The sequence below is a fragment of the Aythya fuligula genome, chromosome 10, assembly GCF_009819795.1.
Source record: "Aythya fuligula isolate bAytFul2 chromosome 10, bAytFul2.pri, whole genome shotgun sequence".
In the NCBI taxonomy this organism is placed as follows: Eukaryota; Metazoa; Chordata; class Aves; order Anseriformes; family Anatidae; genus Aythya; species Aythya fuligula.
This window is the reverse complement of record NC_045568.1, coordinates 16,633,036-16,652,764: the sequence shown is the minus strand read 5'-3', so window position 1 is coordinate 16,652,764 and position 19,729 is coordinate 16,633,036. Positions and strand designations below refer to the sequence as shown.

The 19,729-nt window shown below is 40.4% G+C and overlaps 1 protein-coding gene across 1 annotated transcript in view; it reads right to left on the bottom strand.

Moving 5' to 3' along the window:
• The window catches only part of TAFA1 (TAFA chemokine like family member 1), a 218,216-nt gene that overhangs the window by 29,849 nt on the left and 168,638 nt on the right, over positions 1 to 19,729 (bottom strand). The window contains exon 3 of the mRNA XM_032194135.1: positions 15,628 to 15,768. Coding sequence (XP_032050026.1) covers positions 15,628 to 15,768 — 141 coding nt within the window. The remainder of the gene's footprint in view (positions 1 to 15,627; positions 15,769 to 19,729) is intronic.

Here is a 19,729-nt window from a genome sequence, read left to right as displayed (position 1 = left end):
AGCTTGGACTTTGACAAAATATTAGATAAGCAACAACCTTAGCCTTGCATAACCCTCTCAAAATTGAAATCTCAAGCATGTTTTAAACAGCTCAAATACAGAGCAATATGACAAAACAAAACAACAAACAACACAAAGCCAAGCAAAAGAAAAACAACAAAACACCTTAATCTAGAAAGCAAAATTGAAGTGTGAAACTAAAGATCAATAGTAGTGAAAGAAACAGCATTGTGCTGTAGTTGTTCTTTCTGTACATAACGATTAAGGTCTCCAGGTGAATAACCATAGCGCAGACTTAATGCATAACAAGCTCTATCAAAAACCTAAAAGGAGTTTTGAGTTGACTGACGTCGGGATGGTGGTTCTGTGGACCTCTCTCCAAAACCCTGCAAGCAGTTTTTAATTCACCCAGAGAATTTTCTAAAGAAAACAGGGATGGGCTGGCATTTGGCACCTCCTTTTGTTCCCAAAGGTGGCACTTGAGGGGGTACTCAGAGGAGCAGACAAGCCTCCATACATCATTACCTTCCCTGCAGGGGCTGCTGGTTCACACAGTGCCACACAACACTGGGTGGACTTGGTGACCACAGGGATGCTCCTGCAGAGCTAATCCCTGAATCACACCATCCTGGAGCAAATGATGATCAACCATCCAGCAAGTGTCAAGCAATGGAGCTTTTCTCTGGAGAGAGATTTCCTTCCAGGAGCAGAATCATCAGTCATCTCTCTCTCTGTCTCTCTCCACGCGTGTGTCTATGTGCACACATGCATGCCTATGTAGCTGGCTGAATTTCATCACTTTTTTGCCAAAATTCAACATGTCAGCATAAAGTCAAAACAAAATATGATGAGGCTTTCTGAAAATATCGTCTTCTGTGATCGGCTGTATCCCTAGCAGCATTCACTGTGTAACCAGCACACCATTAATCACTATGAAACATTTTCATTTATTTTGACACCCAAGAAAAATTGGAAGGAAGAGTATTTTTGGATAGGAATGGAAAGCAGGCTGTAGGAATATTTTCTTTTGCCTTAGCATTTCCCAGAACCGAGTGTAGAACAGGACCCTGTAGCTCTGCCTTTCCCTTACATCCCCCCATGCTAGATGTTATCTCATCCTTCAAAGAAACAGCAATAGTTATCTGAACAGTGCATGGTTTTAATATATTTAGATACGACACAGTGACATTTGTTAGAAAGAAAAATAAATCCAAACGTTTGGGGTTATTTACCATTTCCAGTATTACCTAACACAGCAGGTGTGCTCCCACTCTGCACTGTAACCTCTCATCACTCCTGTGCTGCCCACAGCCCAATTTTTCCACTTCACAAAACCTGTGCTCCTGCCCTTGCAGGATGCCTGCCTTGTTCAGCAGCATAAACTAGTAGATTAGGGTCCCTTGTTGGATTTAGGAATACAAGTATAACCCCTTGGTCTCTGCAAAACCTGGCGAGAACCTCTCAGCATCTATGGTGCTGTTTTCTTAGTGACAAAACAAAGAAAACATGCTGTAATAATTCCAGGCACCTGTCATTTTACCTGAAAAGTGTGGTAGGAAGCAGCAGCAGTATCTACATTCTTTGATATACTGTACTATGCCACGAAGTGAGTGAATATAAGGGCAGACAATCAAAATATGTTGTACAAGCAGGACACTACTCTTACATAGCTGATTTATATTCTGTGGAAAGCTACATTTAGTGATACCTAATATTTCATGAAAAGCTAGCAGAACAAGCTCACGATCCACATCCTGAGCACAGGGATACTGCAATAAGCCTTGCCCATAACTCTGCTCAAAACCTGTGGACTCAGCAGAGCCAGGAAAGGCTCCGGCTGGCCCTTTTGCTTCTTCTGAGATCTGCCAGCACCGCAGATGTTCCTGGCTACACGTTTCCTCCAGGTCCATGGCTACTAGACTGTTACATTTAGGAAAGTAAAATAAATAAATAAATAAATAAATAAATAAATAAAAAAGAACACCAGGATAAAAATCCAGCACAACGCAATTGGTACTTTCTCAAAATAGCGTAAATGTCTACCAAAAACCATGTATTCATAACGGTGGTAAAGATGCAGTGTAACAGGTCATTAAGATCCAGTTGGTTCTTACAGGATTTCTAAGAAATCAAGAAAGCCTATGTATTACCTTGCATTTTTAGCACAAGCCAGTAAGAGAGATCAGCATGTTATATTTGCTTCTTATCTCACAGCATGTAAAACAGAGCCTAGCAAATGCTTCACAGTTAGCAATTTATTTGATTTAGTAATGTATTTTCTGTCCACGAACAGTCTGCTCCCTGAGCGTGTTGATTATTCTTTGGTTATTTTAGCATTATTGGGTGACAATTTTCAAAAGGGGGACAGTCTGCTCTTCAGCTACTGCGGTAGCATTTCAGGTGTGCACTACTGAGAGTTAGCTGGGCTGAAATCCTCCCATCTAAACCACAGCCAATTTATTCCTGTAACACTGCTTCCTCACAGGTCATCTGCATGGATTAGACGTGAGACCTTGGGGATGTTTAAAAGCAAGAATTTCTACTGCTATTTCTATTGGTTTAATAGTAATCCAATAATAAGTAATTCTAATCCCCTTTTTCTTTTTAAATGCCAGACTGTTTTTTGTTATAAATATAGAGAGGAAAGGGAAAAAAACCCTAATTAAAGAAGTTTAAATCAGCAGGGTAAAAGCTCCTTACAGGGTTTAATATATAAAGGCATTCACATGCAGGTATTTTCTACACCAATTATGTTTATTGTAACAATTAGGTTGTAATATTATTAGTGTTTCTGCCCCAGATTTCTATATTGCATTATATACAAAGCCAGGATAGGTTTTTCACACCACTTCTACTTGCCTTTATGGGACCAGATTCCTCACCACTGAAGACCAAGAAGAGAAATTAATGCTCAGCTCAAGCTGCTGGTGGTATGAGCATCTTACCAACCTCACACTTTGCCTTCTGCCTCCCCGGGCTCTACTGAGCCAAAACAGCCCCCAGGTGTGAGGTGCCCACAGCTGCTCCCAGACCTGGTCCTAATGAACCTGGGCAGGAGGCTCCCAGGCAGGGCTCACACCTCATCAGAGCAACTGATTTAGGAAATGAGCACAGGGCAGTGGGAGGCTGCCAACACTAACTTCCTAAAGGTTAATACTCACCACCACGGTTTGGCTGATATTTTCAAAGATGCCTAAAGGGAATGAATGCCTAGTCCCCATTAATTTTAATAGGAACTGGGCAGACACAGTCCTTATAAGGCTCTGATTATTTCAGCCCATTAATGCTGGTGACATAAGGTTTGGTGTTGCAGGAAGCTGATTACCTGCTGGGAGCACTGAAGCCAATGCAGCTCCCCTATTTTGGCTTGAAAACTGGATATGCAAAATGCATGAAGAGTGTGGCTATGCTTACCATAAAGAATGAGTTTAAAATTTAAGTGGGTCACACAGACCTGTACATAAGGGTCTCTACATTCAGAGTGTAAGCTTCTGATCTGTGTTGTCCATTTATTCTTTTTATTATGAAACTGTATGAGTTTTCAAAATGCTTTCAGTAGCAGGCAACACTAAATCACAGATCTGGGTGGCATATAATTACATTTAAATGTTAGGGATTTTGAAATTTCCCCTACTCATTTTATTTACCAATCCCGACTGTACACAATACATTTAGACCATATCCACTGTAATCACAGATCACTTCTGGTCATAGTTTCCATCCCGCTGTGTGTTAATGAGCAAGCTCAGCTGGGAAATCTGCAAATTCAAACCAATACTTTTTGTTAGGATCCTCATTTATGGGCACCAGGGATCATTTGAAGAATGCAAACCAGAGAGTAAGGCTGTTATTTACTTAATCTTTGTGTGCAAGTGCTGTTTTTCACAATGACCACATAGAACTTGCAAGCAGTGTTTCAGGGGATTAGTAGAAATGGATTCCACGATACTGCCTCATTATTGCTCATCCAGGGAAGTGCAGTTCTGCCATTGCTGACAAATAGAATAGATTAAAAAAAATCTAAGTCAATACTTAACAATGGAAAATTAATCTGTTCCACCGTTAAAAGTGGTTAATCAGCATGCTATTGCAAATAAATGGATAAAAGAAAAGATGTCAATGTTGGCCAACCAAACAATAACAAATTACTGTATCAAATAAAGCCAAACTGTAACTAAAGCCTTCAAAATGGGATGCAACTCTTCCATATATCTGCTTGGCAATTTTGTCCCCTTTTCTTTTACTGTGAAAGTCACAACACTGACAAAACATTTTTGTTTTCAAAGATTGCATTTCAAAAACCATCAGACAACCCACCCCCCCAGACTTCACCCTTTATTTGACATGAACTACAGCTGCCTGAAAACTACTGTGATATTTTTTTTTTTTTTGTCAAAGTGAGTCAATTCTTGCTATATTAAAAAGAAAAGATATATGCAATTAGGTATCTCTCTAACAGGTGAATGAATTCTTATGAGTCTGCTCTATGGCTCTTTTTCTTGAGTTATATCTATCTGTGGTACATCCATCCTTTGCCAGTATGCTGTGGTGGGTTTTATCAAACAGTAATCTCTTTGCCTTTGTGGGTATGGCAAAGCACTCTGTAAGCCTCCCAAAATATCTGACATTCCTACGGGGAAGCTGCTACCAACCTTCCCCAATAGTTAGAGTTAGTAATAGTTAGTTAGAGCTAGTTCTTTTAATTGCCAACCTACATTTTACTATAGAGGGTTTATATTTATTAAATCCTCCTTTGTTTTCTTTGCCTTTCCTGTTCTTGCTCCTTCATCCTTTGCTTTGATGCCCTGGAGGTCTTTCCTTTCAGCAGAGGCTGCCTGTTCTCCTGAGCAGCCCAAGCCTCTGCACCTGGGCCCCCAAGACAATCTATTTCCTTTCTTGAAGCTGAGTTCCCAGAACCACGCATCCATCCGAGGAAAGGGCCATGTGACAGAGAAGCATTACGCTTCTCCAGCTTCGCCACAAATTCCTCACCTGCTTCCCTGTCTGACATTCGGATGAACCAAATTCATCACAATATACAGACAAACAAGAGAAATGAATAGCGCCAGTGCAATAATGAGGGCAGGCCTTTGCTACTAAGCTGAATCCCAGAGGAAACATGACCTGTCAGAAAGTGTTCAGATTTTCTCCTTTACTGCTTCATTCCTGTGCTCTTCAGTTCAAAGCACTGGTAACCCTCCTTTCCCCTGTCCTGCTCTGAGCACCAGGTATCTGTGTCCCCAGATAATGATCTTGCCAATGCAATGCAAGTGTTCATTACACTAATGGTCTTTTATTTATGAACTTAACTATTTATTTATCAGGGACTACAGGTGCTCTGATTTTAAAATGTGTTCATTCACTTGGCAATTTTCAAGAGGAGGGAAAGGAATTTTCAAAGGAAATAGGGTAAATTTGATATTTGCATAACTGCATTAAATACAATCATATTTGATGGTACTTTGCAGAGGGTTTTGAAGAAAAATAAGAGGGCATTTTGTAATAATAAAGCCAATACACAGATATGTTTTCTACTCTCATTTGAGTTAATGCAAGATTTGCCATTGTGCTCAGTTAGGACAGTGTCATTTGCTTCTCAGTTTCATTGCAGAGTGATGGCTTGTGCTGATGTTTCACCTTGCTGTTTGTGAGTCCTGGGAACATTAGGAAGATAGATAAAAAAATATGTACTGACCATGCCCATGCATCTTGAAAACTCTGCTGTATGCTTGCTGCCTAGGAATTGTAATCAAAAGGAAATGATTACACAAGACCATGTATTATAAACAATCCATCTGCTTGCAGAATAGCTTTTATGTACTAATGACAGGGCAGAATGCTTAATTCTGTGGAGTACAGCTCCTGTCCACACCGCTATCTTTTGCACGATAGTTTCAAAAGGGAAAGGCAGCACTTTAAAAATATTATTGAATTTTGTCATTCTGCATCAGCACTTGTGCTTGCTTAACCTTGAGCAGTTATTGCAGTAAACAGAGTGGTCTACAGAAACCAAAGAGGAATAATGCCACCTTTGAGCCACAGGATTAGCAAACTGCTTTCTGACATGTAGGTATAGAGACCAGTTTCAAAATCTGCAGGGTATGTACATGCTGAATAATGGACTTCCTTGGCATAAAGTCTGAGGTTTGAAATAAACCCCTTGCTTGCAGTGTACTTACTTGATCCTACATGTAAGGCAATTCTGCAATGTTAATGCATGAAAATCACGTTCAGAACCAGCTATGGGCAGACAGACTCTGAGGGGCTTGGGTCCTACAGCTACCTGGCTGTGCTCTAAGAGGAGCAACAGGAAACACTTGTGTGATCAATTTTATGGATAATCCATTCTCTGAAATCAATTAAACACTTGTTAACTTGTCCACCTTTAGTTGCAGTGGCCAGATTAACCCATGTAGTTTAACATAATGGACAGTCCTGGGGCTAAATTAGTGACTCTCATTTGATCTCACTGAATGAATAAAAAGAATTAATGATTCGTATTCTTCTTACAAGGATTTGGTCATTGTCTCTTTAAAATTGCAGTGTGCAATAGCTTCAGGTTCTTGTTCCTTAATTTAAAGAGAGCACACCGCATAGCAGGGTTTTCCATTTTTACTTAATCATCCATTTCTTTTGTGTTCATATCCTAATCCTACAAAACACATTCAAGCCTCATGAACTAGCTCCTTGTTTATAGACACAAGGTAGCTGTGAAAGAAAAGAAAAGACTTAATGCTCTGCAATACTCTGATCACGTATTTCTATACCACATTAGAGATGCCTGTAGACAAGCTGCATTTCACAGCCCTGGTGCACTGAAAATACAGTATCTGATGCAAAAAGATGTGAGCCTGTGCAGAATTAGCCATTGAGTAATATGGCCCTTCCTGGCAAAGACACATTATCAAGATTTTGTGCAAAGGGATATAGTGCAGATGCTTACTTGACCTCAATGTTTCTCTAAGCTCCTCTTGGCCACTGTTTGGATGCCTGCTTGCTGCAAGTGGAACACCCCTCAGCATCACTGAAGATTTTTTGGCCATATCTGACATCCCTAGACTTGCATGAAGGTGAGAGTGGACTGCTGCCCTGTCCTGGGCTCATCCAGGCTGGCCCAGATAGAAGCCTATATGAAAAAGTTACAAAAAGCCCTTCCCTCAGTTGTTCTCTGTGTTTGGCCTGGCAGCACACCCATTTTTTCACTACCTGATCTCATGGGGCTCACCTGCATGGCCCTGCCTGTGGTTTAGCCCCTGTGAAATAATTTTCTCTCATTTAGGCTCTCTTTTCCCACCCAGCTTGTGCTTCTTTTTCCCTGTGGTGCCCATGGCCCTCTGTGCCTGTGCTCTCTGCCTCCAAAACCCCTTGCTGGGCTCTTTCCAGTGCTGTGATTAACACTTAATGCTACCTGGAAGACGAGAAAACTCCCACTGCTTTTCCATTTAGCCTCTAGCTGGCTTATGAGAAGTATTTTAGAGAAATGTTACTTTCCTCTGTATGGAGGTGAAGTAATTATATGTTCCTGTGTGTCTTCACACTGCTACGTGGCTGTGCCGGTCTCTAATTTCACCGTAAAGCTGCTGGTTGTACACCTTGGTTGGCTCTCCTCCCTCTGTGCCAGCACTGAGACCTGTCAGCTGGAGCGTGGAAAAATGACCGCCCCTCACGCAGATGCTGCCATGGCTGATGGCTTTTTTTTCCCTCTTAGAAAAAATAAAATAAAAAGAAAATGTTTTTCCTGTCGAAAAATTCATTGGGATTGAAATGAGTGCTCTGCACTTCAGGAGTGGATTAGTCAGCTCTTCTCCAGGCTGGATATTAAAAAGGGTGGTTGCTTTGCTACGTGGGAAACCAAGATGTCAATTGGAAAAGAAAGAAATATAAGACACAGGTAGAGAGATAAATTATAGCGGAGATGAAGATGTACTCACATAAGCCCCTAGTCAGATGATCTCATTAGCTGCACTGTCTTCACACCAGAAAGACGCGATCATCTGTCTGCTTCTCCCTGGTGCCCCGTGGAGGTTTGCAGGCAGCACAAACAATGCAGAAATGGGGAAGGCATAGCTCAGCATCCTCACTACAGATTTTGGTTCTTATTGGCTCCAATTTGACCCTTGAATATCCTCCCATAGTGTACCTCAACCACTGGGAACATATAGTTACACTTCTGTGCAGCACCGGGTGCTTTGGCGGGTCATCCATGGCAGGATGACCCTACACAGTGTGCACAGGTATACAAAGCCATACAGACATGGATACATAAGCACATGGTTTGCACATATGCTTGTTCAGGGAGAAGCGTGGCCACTCTGCTCTCCCTGGCTGCTCACTGGTGGGCTGGGCTTAGGAAACCATGCAGCTTCAACTCAAGGCTCCCACTGAAGTCATCTCAGCACCTCTCAGGGGCTGGCTGTAATTTCAGAGTGGCTGCAAGGGCGTTTCAAGAAGATGTGTTTTGGGACAAAAACAAAGTCTGAAAATATTCCAGTAGAAAGTTAGGCTTCTCTCTCTCTCTTTAATAGTGCATGTGATATGATTTTTTTTTTTTTTTTTTGAGCTTAGTAAATGGGTGTCAGTAGGGAACAGATACATTTTTTTCCTCTTTACAAATGAAGTCATCTGAATTCACCAAATCAGAAAATACGAGTCTCCTGCTCAGTTCCAGTGGTGCTGCAGAAGGACAGGGCTATAGATTTTCCCAGGAGTGTGAAATAATTCACCAAGCCTGCTCGTTATTCATACAGACAGTGCATTAATAATATGGGACCCTGAGATCTTCTCTTATCTAGGCTGAAGCACAGCTAGAGGGATGAGAAGCTGACTTCTTCAGTTGCAAAAAACATCTTTTTCCCCTTCTTTCTTCAAAAAATAAGAATTGATTGAAAGTATTTTCACAGAGTGGGAAAAAAAAATAGCTTTTTGGTGATACCACCTAACGTACACATAAGATAAATAGAAAGCTATTGGCTTTGTGACGGTGAACCATTTTCACTTGATGTAAGTGCTGATAGATACAGGATTATATCTAACAAAGTCTTTGCTAAGGAGCTGACCTAAAGTCAATGGGAGTCTTTCATCTGACTCTGCAGGGCTTGAATCTGGCTTCCACTTCAAGAAGAGCTGAAGTTTCCAAACGTCCCATGTCCTTCTTTTCCGGCGTGAGCTGGGGCAGCAGGAGTGCTGCAGGAGGATGCGCAGGCTGAGAGCCTGCTCAGGTCCCCCCTAGGGGATGAGCTGCACCTCTGCTTCTGCAGGAGCACGGTGCTTTTTAATTATGAATGCTCACTCTACAGTCGGCATCTTATCCATAATTTAAAAATAAAACAAATTAGCTCTTGTCAACAGCGTGGCTGCAATTACCACCTGCCCAAGGAGCAACCTACCAGCCACGACCTTTTCATTTGCAGGCGCTGGGTGATAGAAAGGAGGGCAAATGCCAGCAAAAGGAGCAAGTGCTGATGAAAGCTGTTCTCTCTCTGCTCCCATTATTGCACAGGGGAAAAATAATGTGCAGTATTGACTATCAGTAGCATGTCTGGAGAGTTGTGTGGTGCTGGCCCAGAGACGTACTAAAAGTCACAGTGCTCCCAAGAGTCATTAGGACTTGTGTTCAGTTTGTTAGCACTGTCCAGACAAAGTCTGATGTAAAATCACAGGGCTGTGTGTTGGCTACTGATGGATAATCCTCAAACTAATAGAAATCTGAAGTATGTACATGCATGTGAATATTTCATATATTACGGAATGATTTGAAACTTGATGTGATCCAAAGCCAGTCTGGCAGAATGGGAAATATTGGATTCATTTCATTTTATTGTTCTGTATCAGTGAGTGATTTCCCTTTTCCCTGATGCATGGCTGATATAAAACAGGCCAGCAGCAGGCATGGAGAGTTAGCACACTAGTCCTGCTGCCTGAGAGCTAACAGTTCAAATCCTGTATCTGCTCACAACACAGACTGGGATCATCTCAGACCTTAGCAGAGACGTTTCTTATGGGAATAATTTACAGGGAGAAATAATGCACAGCAACTAGGAAACACTTTGGTAACACCTTCCTTCTTACTCATTGGTTTTGACCAGTGTTAAAAACTCCACATTTCCTAAAAGCCTTGGCAACATACACAACCTGTATAATGGTTCCTTCTTGAACAATTTCAAAAGCCAGTGCCTGTGCTTTTTTGTTATTCCATACCCCACGGTCCAATCAATTTCACAGATAATTGTATAAGAAATACTGAGATTGCCTCTGAGAGAGCTTGAAAGAGACTGGAAGAAGTTTGAAGAGAAGAAATTCAAGCACTACAAAAATGTGTGTCTGAGAGCATCATTAACCATAATACAGTAAACTTCAGCATAGATGAACAAATATGTATTATTCAAAGTTCTTGAAGAACACATGGGAATAGCCACTTATTGACTCCACAGAATGGCCCAATACATGTAAATGACATGGTACCATGCACATTATTCACTGTGTAAAAGTGACAGTATTAAGATTAAAAATAGCTTGTATTATTATTACATTTTTAGATCAATTATATAAAGTATTAGAGATGAGAAATTATTACTAGAGCTTTTCCATTAACAGTGACTAGTAACCTCAGGAGTTTACTTCGCCTCCACTCCCGTTTTCGTCACACTTGCTCTTTGTGACCAGGCCTGTTTACTGATCTCCTGAAAGGAATGTGTGCAGCCACTGCAAAGTGCAGTAGAAAGCAGAGGTGTATCTAGAAAGAGGATGGGAGACTTCCAAATAGGAGAATTCTTAATGAAAGTGTAGAAAATGTGGTGACTCCTGTGTATGCTCAAACATTCATGTTGGGTATACTGAGTACCAAAATGAACTGTTTCCAAAAAAAACAAGCAACCACCCACCGACAACAAAAAAGAAAAAGTGGCCATGAGACTGTTTTCGTAATGGAACCAACTGTAGAAAACTGCAAGTCGTGTGTAGACAGTCCATAAAGAATCAAAAAAAAAAACCACCACCACCACTACCAAAAAACTACAGCAAGAACAACAACAAAAACCACCAAAAAGACAAAAGTGCACTAATCAATTCACGGCTGCCACTTGCTCATTGTTGTTCTCTAGTCCAAACAGCCAGCTTCATTCACACCAATGAAGAAAATCTTAACTTCAATTTTTAATGAAGATTAGATCAATGAAGAATGAAGGGTGGATATTACAGTCCTGACCCAAATATGACAGTGTTGGTCTAACCTTTACATTTGATACTGTCATAACAAAGTTATTTTAAAGTCTGCCTGAAGTTATCAAACCCCATACAATGCCAAGTTCTAGTAGAACCACCAAACCTCAAGCAGCCTGCAGCCACATATTTTAGGAAAGTGTTGTAACAAAGCAAAAGCAAAATAAAAACAACTTTTTGTTGAGCTTTTCTGAATGCGAATCCTTCACTGAATAAACATTTATGTATTTTAAGAATATGCTGAGTGCATCTGGAAAAGCTTCAAACAGTGATTTTAAAGGCATTTAAAAGCCGCATTTTTTTCATTGGGGTTTGCCTGTGTTTAGTGCTCTGCATACCAAGAAGGAAGATGGTGCAGAAACAAAAACTCTGCAGGAATGATGAACAAGATAAAGAATCCCTCCATGTTACTCATGAACAATGGAGAAAAATCTTGGCCCGCTTAATGTAAAAGATGTACTGGTAATGGTGGAAAAAAAAAATATTGAAAAAGACATACCTATTAAAAAAGGATAAATATCTGAGTTTTTTTTTTTTCTTTTTTTCTTTTTCATTTTAGCAGATTCTTTTAGTGTTATGTGGAAAGATAGAAGATTCACTTATTAAGGAAAAAACAACTAGAGCCATTGCCTAGTCTTTATGCATGGAGATGAACAGAATTTCTAAGGGATATGGGTTTGACACCTAACAGGGTCATCAGTATGTGCCCACTGCCACCCGAGTGCCCTCGTAAACCCACAGAGACCATTGCAGGAGGAAGAAAATTCATGGGCTTCTGAAATTAGCAAGACAAGCTGTTTGCAAGTAAAGTGAAGAAGGGTATGAATTCAGAAGTATAGGTTAGAAAACCATGCAGAAATAGAGTGTCACACTAAGGATCTGCAGTAACAGCAAAGTGAGAGAGAGCAGGTCTGTCAGAGTGCAGACTTAAAGGGGTCTGCATGCTGGTCTGAGCTGCAAACTCAAGCCCTGAGCTGGCCATGGCCATCACGGGGACAATGGGCAAGACATTAGAGCATGAACTTGCTCTGGTACCTTCAGCCAGCCAGCACACAGGCTATGTCCACCAGCACTGTTAATACTCAGCTGCACAGGTCCCACGTGCTCCATAGGCGGAGGGCTGGGGAGCTTCTGGAAAGGCTTGGCACTGCTTCCCCCCCCCCAAAAAATGGGACAATTCCATGCTGCTGCAACGGAAAGTGAGTGAATCCACTTGGGACTTGCTCTAGAGAGGTATTTGGGCAAATGGAGAAAATAGTAACAGACATGACAGAGAGCTGAGCAGACTAATGCCCATAGTACATGCTGCTGCCAAGTGACACACAAGATAAATTGGAAGAGAGAAGGGAACATTCAAAACAACCCTAAAAAAAACGACTTTGGAGCAGTGAAGGGAATCATGAAAGTAAATGTGCAACAGAAGAGGCGATGAGAAATAATAGGCTGGCTTCTCTGTTTCATGGCAAGATTTGGCTTCTGTTTTGCTCTCACTGTTACTACACAATTCAGACAGATTTTAGGACAGTATCTACTGAATGAGCAGCAAAGGAGAATTTAGAAATTCAGAGGCTGCCTTGGCCTAGTCCCATTCTATCTGTTTTAATATGAGGCCCCTGAGAAAGGGTTTGCAGGACTTGGCAGGAAGCATTTCATGGGGACAGACAGGAGCTTCCTGTCCTTTCCCTTCCATACACACAGCCTGGCTTTCAGGGGGAGAGCTGCATTTATGAGTCTTATGTACTACGATGGTGTGCTATCCACAAAGAGATTTCACAATGAGAGACAAAAGGGCCATTTGTCACCCCCGATACTTACTGAAAAGGTTACGCTGACCAACTCATATAATTGTGTTCTCCCTCCTACACAGCCCAGCTGTGTCCTAGGGCGTTGGCTATTGGAGTGCAGGGAATGCTGTCCCTCCTCTGTGACATGAACTCAAACTGTCAAAGCATTGGCCTTGATGAAGTGTTTTCTGATACAATTGGACTGAGAAGCATCAACAACTTGATTCTGATCCCATTAAGTCACAATTTGGCCAATGGTACAAATAGGGCTAGGCCGAGGTTTATTATATATATAATTTTTAATTTTTATTTTCTTTAAATACAACTAAACAGCTATCAGGTGGAGATGGCTCAAGACAGTCATCAACCACAGATGAGAGGAGACTGCTGACGTGGTATCTCCCAGTCTCTGTCACCTCAGAGGTGGTTGGCCTGTTTGGCTGTGAATATACTGCTGTAACCTGAACATTCATGTCGTATTTTTAAAGTAATGGACCCAAACAAGCTTTCTTAACCACAGATTGTGGCTTGAAATCATAGGCAGTGTACAATGCACCATGGTTAAAAGGTCTTAATCCTTCCACTAATGTAGGTAAAGAAGGTAAAAAGTTACAGATGACATTTTGAAATGTCCTGTGCAAAAGAGACAGCAAATCCCAAACCTTTATTTGAGTTAAAGTATTGACTTCCACGAGTCTCCAATGGGAAGTTTCAAGAGTTTTGCATTAGCAAGGACAGAAGAGCCAAATAGGTCAAAGTTCTGACTTAAAACAGGTCAGTATGTCAAAAGTCACAAGGCAAAGTCTGGGATAAAACAAAGGCCAAAGAAATGTCCCTTCTATTAATTTTTACAAGCAGCATATTGGGCTTTTGAACTGTTCACCAGCCATCCACAAAAGAAGCTATAGTCTGACTACAACAACTAAACTTGAAAGGGGAAGACATTCCTTTGTAGTTCACGTTTTCAGGCTTTGAAGTCACTGTGAGTCTTACCAGTGACTTCAATGGGACTAGCTTTGCACTTTTATATTAGTCATTGTTTTATCCTTACTCCTTTCAAAATTCCAGACAAAAATGTTTCTTTTTTATTGTAATCCTGACAGAGCAATTAGGCACCGGTCCACACCTGCACCCAACTTTTTCTCTTAACACAGCAGGAGCTCCTGTCCTCTGAACAGAATTATGAGATCTGAATTAATGGTGTCTGCTCTATGCGGTGCCTCTGTTTCTCATGACCTGCCAAAGAACATGAAACTCTTCAAGGCTTGTATGGTTGATCTTTGGTTAAGATCCACTGTAGGTTTCACTTATGGTTTTATGAGTGTGCTCAACAGAAAATAAATAAATATATATATATGTGTGTATATATATAATTAATTGGGTTAACTAAGCAATAAAAGAATGACAGAATATAGATTAAAGTGCAGTCATTCACAGGTCCATTCATAGCACATTTTTAGCACATTTCATGAATTCAGAAGCAGAATAGCATTCCCAGTATAACAAGCTTTAAATGACTGCCTCATAACTTAAAATTCTGAAAGTATTTTTGAAATTATGCAACATTTTCTTTCAGTCTTTAAAAGATAAGCCAAATACATACTCACCATGGATACTTGCTGAGAAAAAATTAGGTTCTCATCTCTTAAAAGTGCTCCCTGTTTTTCATCTTCTTTAGTACTGAATATGCAAGCCTCCAAGCTTCGTCTATAAGGTCTTCCTGTCCTCAATACCCAACAATTCTCCTGTCTCACTTTGGGCACCAAACATTTACCATAAAGAGCAGCAAGGAACTTTTACAAAAAAAAAAAAAAAAAAAAGTTTCACAAAGCTGCTACACAAAGGGATTCCTGAACACCCAGTGGCTTGTTTGGGAAGAGGAATTGATGGCACCACTTACTCCCTGTCAATTCATAATCAATTCATACTGTGCTAAGCACATCCAAGCCACAGCTAGCTCCCCCTTGCTGCCTGGTTTCACCTTGCAGGGGTGCCAGGGGAGCCCCAGAGAGGAAGACACCCTGTTGAGCTAGACCTGGGGTGCAGCATTGAATCCCAAATACAAGTAACCTGGTGTTCTTGCTACAGCAAAAAATCCCCGTGACTGACAAGATTCAACACACCAGTGAGTTCAAAATACAGAGTTTTTTTCCTAGCTTTCTGTAATGTTCATTACAGAATAAGACCACAGCATTTATTTATTTATTTATTTGCCACTGACTTTTCAAATGGCTAATTAAATCAAAATGAATGGCTGTTGCCCTTTGAAATATTTATGGATCAAAACTAATGTGGCACCAGGAGGCCTCTTGAAGTGATGCAAGGGATAATTTAATCCAATTATTTATTAAGGGCTCAATCCTGACACAGAATCTGTTACACTAATCTGAGTGGCTGCACAGAGTGCTATACTCATATTTTCGAGAGTAAATCTTGACGTGATCCATGTGCATAGTACCACGTGTGAAAGTAACAGGCAAGCTGGTTCAAATATATGCTTGTGCTGATAGCTTTCCTGTTTCATTAACAGATAACACAACAAAATTCCTATGCATACTCTATAGACTTAAAGCTGCTTACTGGATGGTACAGATACAGACACATATATACAGGAGGAGCTACTTGCCATCAACACAGGAAGGTCTGTTTCTTGTAGTCCCAGCCACTTTCCCAGGTAGACAGGAGCATTTTACTGTTTGTGATCTTTCCTCAATTCGATTCTTATTACAGCATCTGTGTGCTGCTATAACTTCACACGTTCCTCCTTCTGGCAGAAAAAAAAAAAAAAAAAAAAAAAAAAAAGGAAAGAGAGAGAATATTGACACTCTGATTAGGAAGAATAGTGGTGGCTAATCAAAGCACCTGGGCATGCTACTGTCTGTGTCTCTGCACAGTTTCTGTGCAGCTGGGATTACGACATTATTTCTCCCTTTATGTGTGAACAGGCACATGCTGCTATGCTTCAATTTTAATAGAAAATGCAGATAAATATCCCTCTAGAACAGATATTGTTTGCTTGTCATATATTAGAAACTTTTCTGACATCAATAAATTTCTGGCATAAAAAAAATGGAGTATGCCACAAATATAGGTAACTTAATGCTTATGTTGAATGCATAAATGCAATAACTTTTGGCTGATTTTATACTAGTATTGTTGGTTGCCCTTTTCCCCAAATATTCTCTCATACAAGGACAGGGGTTAAGGGAATACATCTAAAAATAACCTTTTTTTCCTCTAAATATTTGATTCTATGCCAGTACTCATCCTTTAGTGGATGGCAATCAGCCTCTCCAAATCACTGCATGGTGCAACAGCCTTTTCATTTCCTACCCCACGCACAAAACTGGAAGTTTTAAGGCAGAAAACATTCCCTTTGTTTGCAAGGTCACCAGGCTTATTTAGTCTTCTCCCTCATTGTCCTTTATAAACATTTGCAATGGTTTTACTGGGTGGAGAACACAAAGGAGTGATAGACAGAGAGGTAGAGCCTTAGGGTTTATGTATACCAGGTATTTGTGGCATATGCTATGACAGAAATGAAGTGTCACGTGTACTATTCCCGTTCACCTCAGCAGTGTAGTGAGAGAAGATGAGACACCACAGTGGGCTAATACGCTGCCCAGTAATTTGCTGATTCCTTAGTTCAAATTCTGTTTAGCTCATGATCGCCAAGCATTTAATAGCACCAGTCTGTTCCCCACAGATATTTGGCTACTTTATGAAATTGCAGCATAAATTTGGCAGGACTTCTTTAAACTTAGTAGAAAACATCACATAGAGCATACTAAAGAGCAGGATAAGTACAAAGGTTTCCTAGAAAAAAATTATTATTTTATGTCAATATAAAATACTAAATCTACATTGCCTTTACGGTAGCATAAAAAGCATTATTCCTATCTTTGGCATTCACTCTTCTTTTTGAAACAGCTTTAACAGCTTCTGAGCACTTCTGCAATCCTGCAGGCAGGAAGGAGAATAAGCAGTGTGGAGACACTGGTCCACATGTTGCTGTGAACAAGGATTTCAGAAGAGGTTGAGGAATCCAGTGGCCTCTCTTCACTCAGGAGTGAGTCCCGTTACTACGTGACTCCGTGAATGTGGTATTTCTGTAGTGAACTGCTGGGGTAGGTAGACAGGGAATCTCCTTTGACTGCACGTTGTCAAAACAAGGCAAGAGTAACTTCTGCCAGGCCAAGGCAGAGGAGAGGAGAAGCTGGGACAGGAAGGCTGACCAGATGGCCTCTAGGTACAGTCCAAAGGTTATGTTGGAGACATGATAGATCTCTTTTTAGAGACCCTTGTGTCCTGTGATTCGCTCTGTCAGTCACTCTGGATCAGACATCCTCTCCCTCCTGACCAACTTCATGACAGGAGGCAGACAGTGACAAGGCAGGCTTTTTGTTGTCTGAGAGGGCCTCACAGCCAGGGCACCACCGAGGGTGCTGTGAGCTGAGAAAATGTTCCCTCCTACCTTCCCACCTGCCTACAGGAGCTGTGTCTTCGCTCTCATCTGTACCATAAAACCCAGTGCTGCATACAGTAAATCTGTAATGGTCGTGTTGAGGCTGCTTTTTCTTTCTTGACTTTTAAGGCCTTGAAAGGCCTTGAAAAGGCTGTCCAGGCCATCCAGGTGGGTATTGCCTGGCAAAAGGCCATCCAGGCAGGTCTTGCCATGAAATAGGAATGACATTTTGCTTGAAAGTGTACTCCCAATATTAAGTTGCATGACAACTACCATTGAAGAAATACTCCACAATGTGTGGAAATGTTTTATATTATTAAGTTTTCAAATCACTGACCTTCCAGGGTGAATCAGTGAATCAAAGCTGGTGAATATCCATTAAGGTAAATGAGCTTAGGTTGCATGGTCATGAGGTTAAGGACCGATGCATCCACAAGCCTGAGACAAGATTGACTGCAGTAAATATTCAACTCATCTGGAGAGAGATGCTGCTTCATGTATTACTTATTAGGTGTATTTGGCCTGCTGACACAGTTTTTTTGAAAGCCAATAGGTACCACAGAAGAGAGATCCCAACAATTCAGAAAGCTTTTGTCTGACAAAAGGTCGTTTAATTGTCTCTCAGGAATAAGAGGAATTGTGACAATCAACTCAGCCCCAAATGCCTTTGTCTTTCTATGAAGTAATTCATCACTTAAATTCCCTGTTCCCCCATCCAAATCATATTGAAAGCAATAAAAAGATTCTCATTGGTTTGATTCATCTTATGGTCATGTCCTAAGAGAAGAGAGATTTGTGATTTTATTGATAGAAAACTCGACAATAAAGATAATGTACACAGTAATAAGTATTTCTAATTTTAGACTACATATACTGTGTGGTAAATATCTGTGAATAAGCTAAATGCTTCATTTTCTCTATTAATTTCCTGTATGAGTAGTAATAACCACATGAGCTAGTCTTGCTCATTTGGTTATCCATTCAAAATAATGGGTTGTAGTTGATGAGCTTTATAAAACCTTTAATTCTTATGTGGAAACTCAAGTTGTGGCAGCAATAAAGAATTTAACTCAAAATGTATAGATGCTTAGGAGCATCAAAACATAACAAAACTGTAAAAGCAAAAAACAAACAAACAAACAAACAAAAAACCTCCTTTTGTTACCACTAGATAGTTAAGTACATTAACTGAAGCTTTAAACTGTGCTGACTGTAGCTGTAATGAAAATAATAATCACAATAATAAAAAGACCCTTTATGGTGCTGACACAGAAGAAAAAATCCATCTCACATGGAGAAAGTTATGTGTGTTACACACCCATTTTCCTAAAAAATTTGTTACATAGGATCAGATTTTTCCGTTAAAACACACTTTACCTATTAACCATCACTGGACAGCATTACATGCACTGAGTTTTGTTGGAATATATTTTAACAACATTGCACATACATGTTACACTTTTTAAAAGCCACACACAAAATAGGAATAGAATATAATGCTCAGATAAATACAAATGGACACAGTGAGACTGCTAAAAAAAATCATTGAAAAAGCACACTCCTGATTACTGTATTTATTGAACCACATATACAACAATTATAGTGAGGATACTTATCCCCCATAAATTTGAAGAGAGCTCAAGGCCTTGTTGGCTTTGATTTTGGATGTGACTTCTTTCTGATGGTAAAATAATCCCCACCAGTAGGAAGGTTGATTTTGCAGAGCAGGAAAATATGGTATGGAGCTTCAGAAATTTGTGCCATGGCCTGACATTGGAAAGCATCGGTGTACATGGTTAAACATTATTTGATTTTGTATTTCCCACACATTGTCTAGAAAACAGATCACTATATCCACAATGTTGCTAATACTAAAGATTATGAAATGTGTTTTCCCACACCTTCTGTTTCTCAGATGGAGATATAAGCAGAAGCATAGCTGGAAATATTTTCCTTGAGCAAAAGAAAACAAATATTTTTTTTCCCTTACTTCCATTTGTCTAGTTGCTCTAGCTTCTCAGGTTTAATATCAGAGATTAATTCTACTGAAACCAGTCCATGGGAGATGTAACACAGAAGTAGCAACCTCGCACATTGCCAAGAGGTGAATTGTTAATAAAACTACTACTCCGACTTTCTTAGCCTTTAACAGTGCACAGACAACATTTTGGACTTCCATGCTGCAGAGTACAAAGATTGGGTAGTACAGGTGCATTATGACATTTGTTCTTTCTTGATGCTGTTTGCTGTTTTGGTGTTAATA